This window comes from Ptychodera flava, chromosome 9, assembly GCF_041260155.1.
Source record: "Ptychodera flava strain L36383 chromosome 9, AS_Pfla_20210202, whole genome shotgun sequence".
NCBI classification, from domain to species: domain Eukaryota; kingdom Metazoa; phylum Hemichordata; class Enteropneusta; family Ptychoderidae; genus Ptychodera; species Ptychodera flava.
In genome coordinates this window covers 20,880,143-20,896,091 of record NC_091936.1, presented here as the reverse complement: position 1 = coordinate 20,896,091, position 15,949 = coordinate 20,880,143, and the positions used below count along the sequence as shown (strand labels likewise).

Here is a 15,949-nt window from a genome sequence, read left to right as displayed (position 1 = left end):
TGAAGTTCCTCTGAAAATTGATGCATCGTCCTAACATATTAGTATCCTGGATACTATGTTGGAATCATCAACACCTATATTTAAAAATTTATATTGCGTTTCAGTATCGTTCGGTACTGTACACCGAACCGAGAAACCGTCAGCGATCAGCGTGGATCAATAGACAGGTTGTCCCTATCCCGAGGCGTTCTTGCATATGGAGTTAAAATGTTTAAATTTTGGTAAAGCAAATAGAACATATTTCGGTGACTTGCCGAAGGCTTCTAAGTTTACACAAAGTTGACAAGTAATCGACAAGTATTTGACAAGTTGTCGTTTGATTTTGGTACTTCCGTGTTTTCACAAAGAAACTGATTTATTATAAGTTCATGAAAATATCGATATCAACAAATATTTCATGCGCCGTATGACACTGAGCCAAAGCGGAAAGACTTCAATTGGTTGAAGGCGGGTGTTTAGTCGCATTAATCGTACGTTGTCACCGTGCGCAACCGCAGACTCTGACAGTAGAAGCGGTGAGCTGACCGCGTGTCCCCCCGTTTTGTCGGAAAAAGGGAAAAAATTTGGTTGTGATCTCACACCGCCAAGATGTCGTCATTCATGACCGACGATACGATGATTGCCGTAGCCGAAATGTCCGACTTTCTGGACAACTTGCCGGATGGCTTTGAATATAGCTTCAATGGAAGTATACTGCATGACCCGGCCAGACTCAACGTGTTTCTCCATTCAAGTCAGTACGATAGGATATTTACCAGAACTTTTGGAGGGTAAGTCCGAGAGGGAAACACATTTTGCCAACCCAGTTTTTGGGTTCACGTTCCTTCAAGCTTTTATCTGTCAACTAATACGGAAATAATTCTGGTACAGTAATACATCTATTATCCAACAAGAGATCAAATTAAAACTTTCATGTGCACCGTTTGATATAGATGCAAATTAGCAAAATTAGAGATGAAATTAAGCAGTATGATGCTTGAAAGAACAGTAAAGATCGCCTTGTTCTATATCAAACCGAATCAATGCCTAGCGCCTAAAACCAACGAAGTCACCATGAGAAAACTAAGGACCCGTACTCTCTGGAAAGAAGTTTTGACGAAAACAGGGAAATCCTAGACGATACGAATATCCAAATTTTATGCCACTTTCAATGTGACTGTCATGTCGTGAACGTCTGGAAGACAACTAAACCGGTCATATAACTGATACGTTAATTTAATCCATTTTGCTGAGCAGCGATAGTCTAGCTGACATTTGAAGAAACCTTGAATACGGAAATGAAAATTTTGCCCAGTAAAGCCTGATTTGTTTCCTCATTTTGGCTCTTTATTTGAAAACGGAAAAGACTGTTTCGCCGTAACACTGTCTGTCTCTTTTTTCTGTACAGCAGCTTGACTCTCATAGCATAGTCTGTACTTTTGAAATTCAAAGCTATGTTTTGACATTGCACACAGCAGTGTTGAAATTGTGTGTAGTATCAAAATCACTCCAAGATAACAAAAGACGGCAAAACGTAACTTAATTTGAATGTTTCCACATCAAAATGAATGTTTTTATTTAATTTCTGCCGTTGCTGGCGCCAGCAACACGGCAGACGAGAAGACAGAATACAAGGGACGGTAAAAAAATTGTACCGTATCTTCATAATCAGGATGTTCTATATGGTATGACGTAACTCAAGTCATTTAGTGCACGTGGTGTACATGTCACAAAATATACTATTTCGATGTATTCCAGAAATATTTCCCCTTTCACTCCTGTATAACGGCGGAGCATCTAGTGTTCCCGCATCTTATAACCATTGCTGATATGTTAGTGAAATGCGCAGCAAGTGGCCAACATTTCCTACACATGCAAGACATTACTTGATCGTGCTGTATTTTCGGAATATATAAAACGTGTGAGAGTTATATTTTGGTAGAATAAAGCAAAAAGTACCGTCATTTTCTTTGAACAACGCCATCAGTTCAACCTAACAGTGTAAACAAATCTGTCGTTTTTTCATAATTTATGGATATTTACCACATCAACAGTCGTTCCCATGAAGGCGAAGTAAAATTCAAATCGTTGAAAAATATGTCAGTTGTGACTTAAGAAGATGAATTCAGTCCCTCGGTATCCAGGATTTGCAAGGTGTTCACTGGACGAGGCAAAGTGGACTCAGCTGTTTGGTTAGAAGTTGGTGACATTTCTTCTTCTTCGAGACGAAAGGCTCTGCGACTGAAATAAATAAAAACGGAAATTCAATAATTTGTTTGAAATAACTTTAATAAACTGGTACATTCAAAACATTTAACTCCGATAATAGACGCGTAGTAAACGGGCGCCCGAAGCACCTGAACGTTATCAGTCTTTGCCGAATAGCCGGTCGATTGACCAGACGTGACTTATGAGATATCGTGCCAACAGACAGACGCACAGACAGGCTTACATCGGTGCTGCGTCAGCTAACACGTTTGAACAAATGAGCTAAAATGCAAAGTATATCATACAAGTATATTGATGGTGCAAATACAGCGATCTGATTGGTCGAGACGCGAAAAGAACCGTGGTATATTGGCGATATACCACGGCTGGCATGCGCACTAGCTCTCAGCTTGAGGAAAAGTCCTTTTATGACGTTCCGCGCCAGAATTTCAATATACTGTTATGATGTAATAGCAATAAATCACACCCAGCGACGGTATACCACTCGATTTTGACCATTTCACTTCATATATGCACTCGCTATCGCTCGTGCATATAAGTCGTGAACTGGTCAAAATCTCGTGGTATACCATCGCTGGGTGTGCTTTATTGCTTAAATGGCTTAGAGGCTGTTTTACTTACAGACATTTCCGTAAAGTCATGAAATCAAAAATCGTATTCCTTGCAGTTCACTTTTCAAATTCCTCTCACAGAATTATAAAAGTGGCTGATGAAGATGAGCTAGAAGAATGGAGAGAACGTGTTCTGAGCAAACCTTTATTTCTCGATGTGATGTGTTTTCAACCGCTGACCATTAACTATTCCACTCAAGCTTTTACAAGTGAGTAATGATACCTTCGACTCTTAGAGACTTATGAAAATTTACCAAAGATTCCATGTGAAGTACGAATGCATACTTTTGTTGTCTATAGATCTTCATCGTATCAGAGTACCATGATTCAGTTCACATAAATAATTTTAAAACTCAGTATGGATGGAAAAGTGAAACGTTCAACATTGTTTTTGATAAAATAATTTACCACATGTTGCGCCATCCCGTTCATAAGAACGTTATGATGTTAATACAATTATAATTGACAAAGATTCATTGCGTTAAAATTTAGAAAGAAATATTCCGAAACACAGTTTGAACGATTCCTCAATATTTAAGAACCCTTAAGCTTGAAAATACCCCTGTCTACCGAAAACGTTTGACCCGGCCTGCCTTCTGCAGCTCCAAGTTCTATTAGGTGACTTATACATGGTTTATGGGCAAACTAATGGACGAATGTTCGGTTTTGCATTTTGACATAAATGACGTTCAGTTGAACTGTGTTTACTCATTTTGATTGTCATGTATCTGTTTCAGGACATTTTGCCGTCTTCGTGAACACCAAACACCCTCAGATACGATCCCAGATAGAACGCGGTTTCACCAAGGCCAAGTGTTACATGAAACAAGGGATCAAGTTCAGCGTCGAGGTAGGATGAGGGAGTACACTTATTTTGAGATAATAACATTTCTTGTGAACAACCACTGTAGCGAATAAATTAATAAACAAGTAGGCTACTGATCAATTTTAGTAAGTATATTAAGCCAATGAATAAGTTCCTCAAGCAGGCAGATATAAGTATATAAGCATGTTAAAAAACTTTATATTATTGACGATTCATTAGCAACCACGGGTATGAAATTTAACTTGTGGAAAATATAACAATTAACATCTTTGATAATTTTATGTCAAATTTACTGAAATATATTTCTACTATTGAACAGAAAACAACGACGTGAAATGGCAAAGAACAATTCGATGTTAATCTATATGTCATTCTCTGTGTGTGTCTCTCTGTCTGTCTATCTATCTATCTCACACGTACACATAAAATTATGTATCCTTTACGATTCTTTTGACTTATCGATCCCCTCCCCTCCGCCTCCCCGCCCAGCTCGATTTCTCGGGCCCTGTTCGAGGATGGTACTCGGACGTTACCCAGAATTCACTGGAGACGTTGTTAGGCGATGTGGATGGAAAATATGGAAGTGTGTCCATCTTAAATCACAGGGACAACATCGAAATGCAGTGCGATGACAGTTTACGCAGTATGATTATCTATGTGTCGGCATGGTGCTGCTTCATTCGACTTGTAAGTAGTCTTCTTGGTTCTTTGTTTAGCCATAAACCCTAGATTTTTACTGGGTCTATGGTTTGGCACAAGGCATTCATGAGCAAGATATTAAAGGTACACTGTCACCTGTTCCAATTTTGCCACAGTTACCATGGAAGAGAGAATCTAACCAATCACAGATTTTGAGCGGGTGGTCGCTTTTTAAAAACAGCACCCTCACATGGGCATTTTGAATAAAAGGAACGCTCCTTTGACCATAGATGGGCATATTTAGATTACAGGTGACTGTATACCTTTAAGGGGGCGTTGCACTCGAGGTAGTATGCGCCTCGAAACAGAACGACTTAAACTTCTGCTAAAACTTTCCTCAAGGAATCTTTTAACCATCTTTTTGAGAATCAAGAATAAAAATCGGGAGTCATGCTTCAAATTTTAGCATTAGAGAAACAGATTACCCAAGATTTACCTATATTTGAAATTCAAAATGGCCGCCATCTCTATGTTAACTCTATGAAGAAAAATAAAATTTTCGATTTTCTAAAATCAAAGATCAATCAAAGATATACATGAAAGCCCCATCATACTTTTTTCAAAAACTAGAGAATTGGTATGGTAGCAATAGCTTACTCAAAGGATGGCGGGGTACGTACTTGGGGTAGAAAATCTCAATTTTGGTATTAATGATAAAATTGATTTGAGTACAAAGTTGACACTACTTTATGAAATGTAATATCTCTCTTGAAATTAGGGTATATGTAGAAAAAAACCACGAATTTTGTTTTTGCGTTGTCTATACTCATTCTTTAATGGCAGGGGTTGAAATACATGTGATTAAAATCATCATAATCAAAATTGAAATGACTCTATGCAGAATGTAAGAACTTTATTGCCAAACAGATTTGTTGTTTTGTTACATAATAAAGAACATAATGTAAAAATTTCACAAAGTTTGACCAGGCCAAACTGGAGTTAAATTTTTGAAGTCGGGTGGTTTGCATTCATTTAGGCCTACATATAGATTACACTTCTTTCTCACCAAACTTACAACTGCTTGTCATGCTACAAGGTGAACAAAGCCAATATGTTAATATTGGGTTGACAAATTAATGCAAAATTAACGAATCTTTGCAAAAAAAGTGTGTTGAGCAAATGCGCTATGTTATGTGCAAAGCCCCTCAACATGAATATGTATAGTCTTTGATTAATGGTGCTCATTGAATACATCATCTGTTGATTCAGAATCAAAGCTTGACCGTGATGACTCAGCAAAATTGAGTGTGCAAAGACTAGAATATACTGGTGTTGGTCTTACAAGTTGTATACCATGATCTTCATACATGTATTGATCGACGACTTGTCACGATGTTCGAAAAAGAAATAATTCTGAAACAACAATATCACAGCGGTATTTATCGACATATTTTGGCAGACTGATCTAGATACGGAAGAAAGAATCTCAGTTGGCGCGGAGGTAAAGTTCCTGAGACCAGATGACCTCATTACACTGACATTGAGTCACAGAGGTAAGGGAAACACACACAAACAGTGCGCGAAACACTTAGTAAACTAACTGAAATTAACTTGAATGGTTATGACGCACCATCGAGTAACAAATGAAATTATCGAAATCGATGAAAGTACATAGCGTATCTCAGTGAGAACCTGAGACAAAACGCCTCTGATGATGAAAATTCGGTAAAAGGTCATTAATGTACACAACATTCTGTCCGACAACGATTAGCAGTGATTTTGTGAGGTCTCCAGATTTAGTACACTTTTCTCTTTCTCAGAATTCTCAATTTGATAGTAATAGTATAGTATACATGTTTAACCTACCGCGGAGAAGACTATTATATATTAACCCTGTAAGCGACACCGTACTGTCTCCTTCGATATATCTTTCTACTTGTTTCAAATTTTAAAACATTGGTCGAGCCGACTAGCTCACTTTGACAAATATTAAAAATCAAAAACCATTACTTGCGAAACAAATTACGTCAAACGTGAGCTGTAGAGTAAAGAAATATTTCCATCGGAGCTCAGTCACCCGAAAACTTTTCATGCCAGTGCACAGGAAAATCCTAACTCTACCATTCCAACCTAATTGACGGCATGCAATGTTATATGTCTTCTCAATCTGTACCTCTCCATATTCTTTCCAGCTTGTGTTACCCAACCCGTTAGAGCGCCACCACCGACGTATGAGGAGCCCAAGCGTCACACGGCCGACTCGATTACAGTGCACCCTCCTTCCGGAGTAAGCAGCGCCGCACTCCAGATCCCAAAACCACAGCCGTAGGAAGGATATACACATATCATGTACAACGGTTTTGACCTCATTTTCGCCTTGGCCTATGTAGACTTTTGATCGAGGAAATGTTAATAAAATGTTGAATTTTGACCGCAGTATTTTTTACTTTTACACAAATTTGACGCTAAATAGTCCTGAGAACTTTTGACCTATCATATTTTGTAGAGAGCGTAGAGTTTTGTCGTATGAGCAATAACTAGAATGAAGAACGGCGAAGAACGAACAGAACACCTAATTAAGAGCTGAAGCGTATCTTCTGAACGTAATTTGGAGAAGGACAACATTTTCCGTGCAGGTTAGGCTGTAGAGCAGAATTATCACCCTATTCAGGCACGAAAATGTCATTCACCGTCGTCTGCACTAATAACATTGTCCTTCGCCCTATTTTTCAGTGAAAATGCTGTCCTTCACCTTATTCTGTACTGAAAATGGTCCTTCAACCTATACTGTACGGGAACTAGTAACCCTCACTACATATTCTGCACTAACAACGCTGTCTTCCGTGCTATTTTGCAGTGAAAATACTGTCTTTCAGCATAATTTGCACCATCTTTTGCAGTGACAATACGTCCTCCACCCCATTGCGTAGTGAAAATGCAGGCCTTCAACTCATTTTGTACGAATAACACAGTCCATTACCCTATACTCGTGAGAGGTTACGCTGTCCTTCACTCAAATCTGGATTGAAAATGCTGTTCTCGTCCTTTGTGTATTAAGAAATATCGTCCTTCATAGTCCTTCATTGTCCTTCGTTTTACCAGTAGTCTTACCAGTCGTATGTACTTGGCCAAAATCTAGAGGTCGCCTCCCCTCAATTTGACGTTAGATAGTGTTTGTGATTTGTAGTTTGAACTGTTCAGGGTACACAGAACCCATTGTTTCTTTGGCAAGTGACCCGGATACGATCTCAATAATAATGAAAGCGGAAGATGGCGCGAAGGTGGAAAAACCCACGAGTCGTTCCTTTGGGTAGATTAACAAGCACTGTGGCTAGTCCTAAACCCTCGAACTATAAAAGCGGTGTTTCCGCCACACGCCTCCGCCCAATTCGCCGTACAAAGCTAAAAATAGAATTTGCTTTATGAATGAGACTTGTTTCTCTTGCCGCAGTCTTTAAAATTCTGAGTATTCATGCTCCGCCGGGCTCTTTCTTAACGGTATTTCCGATCATTTCAATAACATACTTTCCCTTTCGCTTAGGCCTATACATGTGAGGTCAAATGTCAAGAGTGTCACACTTTCTTCGAGGGACTAACTACTGTCATTTCCAAGTAAAAGTATGGGTCGTCATGACGTCATACTTTCATGGTTTGGTTACAAGACGTGTGATATTATTTTGTATTGCGCCATCAGGGCCGCATGGCTGGCCGAGCGACGCTGGTCCGAAGGCACAAACCCCGGATTTTATCAACTTGAGGCAAACATTCGCGGGATTAAGAATAAACAATAATTAGAAATAAGCAATTGTTGAACATTTGCCAGTAAGTGCTTTACCAGGTGTTTTTAATCGAACTGTTATCTGTATCGTAATGTTTTTATCCTACAACCTTCCGTCTTTCAGTTTTCGTTGTCACATGATCTGGTTCTCGGAATAAATCATATCACATATCACAAGGTAAACTCCCGTAGCTTTCTTTTATTACTTTGATATTTAAAGCAGGTAAGTACGTGTAACTCAATATCATGATGTATGGTCAGCCATTTTGATTCTTAACATCCTGGTTTCTCAGCAATCATGTAAGAGTCAATGTTTCAGTGGTTGTTGTGTCTCAATTATGTTACATGATTTATAGGTACATAATTGAACAGTTTTTTTTTCGAATAAAAAACGTGCATTATAGTACATGCTGTCTGCGTTTCAATGAAAATCAACGAACAGCTGCATGGTCTTTGGGCAAATCTTTAATTTTCATAAGGAATTAATTTCAGTTCCACAAGTCTCAGAATATAGCGCGATTGTAATTGAAAAAGTGTTTTCCTTTGATTTAGCAGAATTTCAGTTTCTTAGTTGATGTTTTCGTCAAGACACAAACACATTCCACTTCGTATAGGCTATCGTCCTAATAATATTAGGACAACTTTTTGTAAAAAAGATAAATTCTTGCCCCAATTCTTGACTGGCAAACTTTCTGTACCGCTACTCTAGTGTAGGGCATCGACCCGACACCTACAACCCATGTGATTAACCTCACAAAAAGTTCATTAAAATAAGTTGGTGCTTCCATTATATCTACGATTGTATCACAGTCATGGATTGACTATAACACTATTTGAACTAATTTAGGATAAGTACATATCATAGTAATGTTGGTTAAATCAGCAAATGTAAGCTCATCTACTTTTCGTTTTTATTTGCAATTCTCTTGATTTGTGGGTAATTTGTAATATTACAACTGTCAGCTAAAAGACACATAACACTTTTGATAAATTTTAACAGTTAAACGATCCTATTGTCCAAAATTAGTTCCCATCCTATTCTTTATAAATCCTCTTTTTTCTTCTGACCTCTTCAATCAATGGTTCCATTTAGCTCGCTTCAGTGTCAAGCTATTTCGATAAAATAAAATATTAATTTGAAAAAAACCCGGCTCTGCCATAACAGATAAATGTGCAGGAAACACTGTCTTGTCCAATCTCAATAGGTCTTTCAAATTCTATTTTAAGTGATTTTGACTTTCGCTTTGTAAGAAAGGAAACAATAACTGTTCAGTCTATATTATTAGTGTGTTGGAACTAGATATGTTTCAATGCTGAGAAAATGTACTTCCGTGGCAGTTAAAATACTTTTCCGTCACAGTTATCAATTGAAGTTGGATTATGAAAATAACTTAGATAAACAATGCTGCAAGGAAACGTCTTTTTCGTTGTTTGACTTCTTTTCCCTTGATCAAGTCACAATTCTGCAAAAAGTGGGACAGAAGTGCCAAAAGACGAGTTCTCCCTCGGCTGTTAGCGTTGAAAGTTCATCACAGGTCAAAGGCGAACAGGTGAATAACAGCGTAAATCGAAACTTTCACATCCCTTTGGTAGCGTGTCCACACAGTTGTCGGCAGCAACCTGCGACTTCGAAGATCAGTACGAGTTGCATAACGTTGAACCTTGCTTGTGCGGACGATACCCGTCTTCAAAAGCTAGTGAAGACGAAACTTGGCCAATATGATTATCCGACGTTACCTCATCATTGTTATTTTTGGGTCAGCGTGTTGAAATCTAGTATTACGTTATTCGATTCGATAATAATGTTGCGTGTTATCGATAACTATATACCTGTCAAAAAGTAGATTATTCCATATCACATCCGCAATTCTTCAGATAATCACGGAGGGACCGTGAGATAATATATCACTTTTTTGGCCGACAAGAACAGCTCTTTTGACCACACTTCCCACAGTTGTAAATTCCGTGGTACTCGCCTTTTTCGTCTTTCCAGATAAATCCGTACTTGCTCTGAATTAATGTCTTGCGTTCCGTCACGATGACAGAGCGATCTCTAGGCAACTCGTAGTTTTCGGCAACCAACTCTCCCTTCTCTGTCTTAATTGAGATGATCTTCCCCGTCACCTCTATGTAATCCATGCTGTCCAAAGCCAGGAAGCCGCGTTCGATCCGCTTATCGTCCACATTTACCTCAGCACCAAAACCAACTTCGTCTCCAAGTTTTAGGTCTCCGGCTACTTTTCTAACACGTATTTTATCTCCGTCGCTTTTGACGTATATCAATCCCTCCGTTGCGTTTGCCACGTGGTACCGTGAACCGTACCAGCAGCAATGCAATGCCGGTAACATTGTTACACACTGTATGCGCTTGTGACCTCTCTGTATGTCTGTCCTACATATGAAACTCCTTTATATATCATTGTTTCATGTGTAGGTGGGGAGCTGGAGGGCGTTCGTAGAAGAGGTCCACCGGTCAGTTCTAAGAGCTCAGCATATCGAGTATGCAGACCTCTGACCTATTCTTTGCGCCACATTCGGAGCAGTGATGGCGCTATGTCGTAAGTATTACACTAGTGGCGCCTGCTTTCTCTTAAACGTAAACACTGGACTGCGGCTAGTGCTCTTGGGCCAAGGACCAGTTCTAATACTTGTGTAGTAGCCTGCAAGCACCATTTGTAAACTCCGATTACTATTAATTTGTGGTCTAAGAAACAGGTGCAGCCAACGGAGCTATTCATCGAAAAAGCTATTCCAGGAGCAATTTTTGAGGGCAGGGGAAATTGTAATTTTGCTAGGGCAGGGGACATGTTTTTAGGTGGTAGGGGAGCAAATTTTAGTTTTTTTTGTAGGGCAGGGCGGATATCGGTTGATTGTCCTGGGGACAGGGCTTGGCGAAAAACTTTTTGAGGGGGATTGTTTCCAGGGCAGGGGAAATTGGCAAGTTTTTTTTCGCCACAGGGCGAGGGAGCTTCAAAAATTCACAGTGGGGAGGGAAAACAGGCAAAAATAAGTGGGGAGTGGGTAAAAATGAAGTTTGAGTGTGGGAGGGTAAGTTGAAAAATTTTCTGTGGGAGGGCAAATTATGAACAGCTAATTAATTACCCTCTTGACTTAAAATTAGTCAGTTCACATTATTTGTCATGCACAATATATCTTATCATAGTAAGGACCTTTTTAAAAGTGCATTGTTCGTTGGCTGCACCTGATGAATAGACAGTGGTTCGATCATGTTTTGTTGTGATAGTCCAGTTCTTGAGAACTTTTCCAATGATCCGAGATCTTCATCTTATCTAGGCTTCTACGTAAAAGGTCGATAAATCCCTCAAGCTGTACAAAGCAAAATGGACTTTCTGAACAAGGGAAGCTAGGCAACGTTAACATACAATTGCAGAGTAGTCTTTGAAATGTCGATGAAGAATCTGTTGTTCGTCTTTGACTGTCACACTTATCACATTGCATCAAAATTTGGCGAATGTGAATGCATGTGAATGCATATGAGAGAGAGAGAGAGAGAGAGAGAGAGAGAGAGAGAGAGAGAGAGAGAGAGAGAGAGAGAGAGAGAGAGAGAGAGAGAGAGAGAGAGAGAGAGAGAGAGAGGGGGGGGATTGGAAGCAACGGTGTCCGAAACGACCCTCTGTACACATTGCAGAACCACCTTTTTTACTTAGAAAGTTTGTTGAATAGCATTGAAAATGATACGGTGTTGCAATTTTTAAAGTTAAAATTCAAGATAGGGCAAATAAGATATTCAAAAATAGCTCATCCTATGGCAGATCGTCCAACCTAAAAAAGGCTTCGTTGTTTTTCACTACGAACGTTAGAAATATTTCTTGTAGTCAATGGTCAGACAATTTTGACTGTTTGGTACCTTGTACTTTCTTTTGGTCAGGGGGAGCAAACGTAATTTAAACAGTTTATCGGAGTTAATCCGCTGAACAGTTAATCCCGTATAGCACCCAATATCCACCCTAGGAAACTTACAGCGTAATAAATAGTTCCTTGAAGTCTAGTTTTCAGTCAAGTTGCAGCGAAGCATTTTGTTCAAATAATAATTTTCACTCGATACCAATGCATTGCATAGCCTGACACTGGTATTACAGTTCCCCTTCAATTTACGAGCTGTGCATTTCTAAAGATAAAATACAGCTCTCCTCATTATGACAATAGCAATATCACATGGATTGTCTCGTTTTGTGGCAACTTGAGGGTAACCCTGTCTGTGGGAAAGGGACATCTTTCAGTAGACTTCCTGTGCTGTCGCTCGGTTTACACCATGTTGGATTTTTGCAGATTTTGTGCCATCCCACCATATATACACACGCTTTCATTTTTTCCTATCTAGCCGTCTCCTTCCATGAATATCTTTCTCAATCAACATTTTGCAAACATATTCACATTTCCGCCGTCTCAACAGACGCTTATCTCACTGAGAGCAACTGTCCACATCAAAGATGAGACATTGCAGTTCACTTCACTTTCCTCTTTTCGCTTTGTGAGCTGAACATATTTTTTAGTTTCGAGAGGAAATGTATGTCAAACGATAAGCTAGTTCATGATAAAATACGCAAGGAGACACCGTGGGGCAGTGGTTAGGATACACTATCAGAGGATGGTGAGTCCGGATTGTGAGTTCTCACTGTCAGATGAAGTTGTATTTTTGAAATTATTCTCTTATAAAAGACACCGCTCTGAACAACATCTTTCACCAGTACATCCTATTATCTAAGCTTGCATTTCAATGAACATAGACTCTGGTATAGTCCTTAGGTAAACCTTAACAAGGAGAATGTATTCAATCCGTCATTAACCCTTTTCCTGCCAAGTCCATATTTCACCATCAGGTCAAGATGGTCAAAGTTAATGAAATACAACATATTCCATATGGTGTATTTTAACATAATACTGTACATTTGAAGGCTGTTGAAGACATAAATACTGTAAACTTGATTTTTTTGAACTAAAGATGCTATAACATACCAAGCGAAGTGGGTGAAAATACGTCATGTTTTGGCTCAATACCGCTTTTTACTGACGTGGCTGATCGGGAAGTGATACTATCTGGCAGGTAAAGTGTTAATGTTCATATCTTTTCATGGATAATATAACTATTTCTTATTAAGTATATCTTCAAAACAAAGTTTAAAGAACTCAGCTTTATAACATTTTACGTCTAAACGCACGGGCAAACTCGTCTGTAATGCTAAAAAGTATGATCATGTCCAACCCCTTTTGCAAAAATTACACTTGCTGACTATTAGTTCTCGTATCCACTACAAAGTTGTATCTACTTGCTTCAATTCAGTTATGGGTACAGGACCGCAATATCGCTCTGAGCTTCTACATCAATACACTCCAAAAGACAACTCCGCTATTCCTCAGATTCTCGACTTTACAAATGTACTTTATTATTATTAAACCCGCTACAGGTCTGTCGAATTGATCCCAATAGACCCCACCCCTTTTAAATTCCATTTATCTTGTTGGCTTTCACTTCTTATTGGGCGACTTTTAATAAGCAAAAGTATTGTACAGTTCTACTGAGTGCAATAGATATGTCTCCGTGACCTTCTGTTTATTTGACTCTTCCGCATTCCGCTTTAACATACGGAAAAGAGCGACAGAACGGCAAACAGATCAATTATTCTTCAGTCATGAAGCGGGGAAAATTGTTCTTATAGATAAAAACCGAATATATCAGTGTCAATGGAAACTTTCACATTCCTTTTGCAGTGTGCCCACACTGTTGTTTGTAGTCTGCATGTCGTGCGGCTATGAGTTCCTTTGATTTTTTTTCTGTGCGCAGAAAGCTATTCTGATCTTCAAATGAAGATGAGACTTAGTCGCGTGAATGGAATATGAGTATCGAATGTTGTCTTGTCATTGCGCTTTTTTCTCTTCAGCAAGTTGAAGTTTAGTTCCGTTTTCGGATTCAATGATGCTGCAGCGTACCAGTTAGTATATAAGCCAACGGATCTGGTATCCAATTTTACTGGAATTGTTTTCCATCTAAGCTATAGATAACACGTGGCGGTTTCAGCGCAAATCGTCGTTATCAACGCCATCCTGACCAGCGGTTAACATTTAAAATTACGTCTTGTCACCCCTGCAATGGTGCAATCAGTTATATCAATCTCTTCTCTTCACAAAAGCACATTTTGCCCTTGCATTTACCACAGCTGTAATGTCCATGGTACACTCCTTTCACGTCTTTCCAGATAAATCCGTACCTGCTTTGGATCAATGTGTTGTGTTTCGTCACGATGACAGCCCGACCTCTCGGTAATTCGTAGTTTTCGGCAACCAACTCTCCCTTCTCTGTCTTAATTGTGATGATCTTCCCAACCACTTCTATGTAATCCATTCTATCCACAGCAACAAATCCTCGATCGATCCGCTTATCGTCCACATCTACCTGCCCACTGAAACCAGTGTCGTCTTTAATCTTAAGTTCCCCGGACACTTTTCTTACATACATTCTGTCTCCTTCGCTTCTCACGTATATCCTTGCCTTCGTGGCATTGGCCACGTGGTACTGCGATCCGTAACAGCAGTGGCGCAACGCCTTAAACATCTTTCACATCGCGTTTTAAAGAACTCTCAGCATTTGTATATCCATCCTGAATTTGTGTGGGTGTGACGTCACACTAGAAAAAGATCACGTGGTACGAATGACGTGCATGGGATCAAGCGAGCACATTGATTTATTGTGGCAAAGAAATATCGTATCTTAAACATTTTATAAAACTAGCGTTTACTTTGGCTGTTTCAGCCCTATAGCTACCCTGCCACGATATAGCATTTCCAAGAAAACAGTGCATATTATTTTTTTATTTCCCTCCCTAATCACCGCCATCAGTTATTGCTATTGCTCACCAACGCAGAAGATTAAAGCCCTGACTTAAAAATTCGTTAATAGGTTTTGACCGTCTTAGTTTTATGAAAATTTCCCACAGAATTAACCCAAGGATTGGGCCTGATGAGAAACCTGTATTCCCGCAATGGTGTGGCAATACTATGTGATACTTGGAAGTGTGAATCACCGCGGCTCAATGCTTCGACGACATTTGTAGTTCGCATGGGTTATCAAAGAAATATGAGCCTATAAACGAACTTTAATATGTATTGCCAACGATGTGAAACCAATTAGAACTCGTTACCTTCAGGGAAATGTCTATCGATTAAAGAGTGAAATGCTTAATTTTCAACATGAATCTCCTGGTCGTTACGATGTACTTTCATAAAACCAAGTTTCCCGACTTAGCTACTCTTTCTTGTAAGAGTATTGGTATCCTTCGGTAGATAATCATTATGTCAGCCATGACACACTGGTGAACGGGTCACTATGCATGGAAATGAAACAGTCGTAAATTGTAGAGGACCAACCGATAACTGCTTGTTAGGATAGAGAACGAAATCTTCGAAGTATTCAATGAAAATACTTGCCATCACATCTTACGACGTCCTGTGATGTCCTGGATCAAATTTATGGGAACATTTTCGAATGGCATTACAAATTGCATTTTTACAGCAAAGCCATCAAGCCTGCGTCACACTTTTAAGTACAATTACGTCATAACTTTGTTTCAGCTATATGTATGATGCAATTGCATTTTAAAAAATGTGATGCAGGCCTGAACTATTCATTCTGAGTTCAACCAGAAAACAGATATGACAATATCTTGCGACGCTGCATATAGGCTTCTGATCGCCACACATTAACATAAAGTCCATCAATTTGGTCTAAAATAATAGCAAATCCTTGTAAACCGATGAGATTTGTCGGGGATTAAATGGCAATAGAACTTTTGCCCAACACGACGTGCGTGATAAGAAATACTTGAGAACCCCATCCGGCAGATGGGAAGATACGTTTGTACATACGTCGCT

The 15,949-nt window shown here is 39.2% G+C and overlaps 1 protein-coding gene across 1 annotated transcript; it reads left to right on the top strand.

The window, feature by feature from the left end:
* Nucleotides 1–470: 470 nt before the first annotated feature.
* On the top strand, nt 471–8,239 carry LOC139140310 (uncharacterized). Its single transcript, XM_070709467.1, has 6 exons — nt 471–770; nt 2,901–3,028; nt 3,557–3,669; nt 4,135–4,332; nt 5,744–5,837; nt 6,477–8,239. Exons 1-6 carry the CDS (start codon nt 589–591, stop codon nt 6,611–6,613), a joined length of 852 nt encoding a protein of 283 aa, XP_070565568.1. The 5' UTR covers nt 471–588; the 3' UTR covers nt 6,614–8,239.
* Nucleotides 8,240–15,949: the final 7,710 nt, after the last annotated feature.

Excerpts from the sequence above, each read along its gene's own strand:
- LOC139140310 (XM_070709467.1), top strand. The coding sequence starts at position 589 with ATGTCGTCATTCATGACCGACGATACGATGATTGCCGTAGCCGAAATG. Across the intron at positions 771-2,900 it reads TTTACCAGAACTTTTGGAGG|AATTATAAAAGTGGCTGATG; the intron begins GTAAGTCCGAGA and ends TTCCTCTCACAG. Across the intron at positions 3,029-3,556 it reads TTCCACTCAAGCTTTTACAA|GACATTTTGCCGTCTTCGTG; the intron begins GTGAGTAATGAT and ends TATCTGTTTCAG.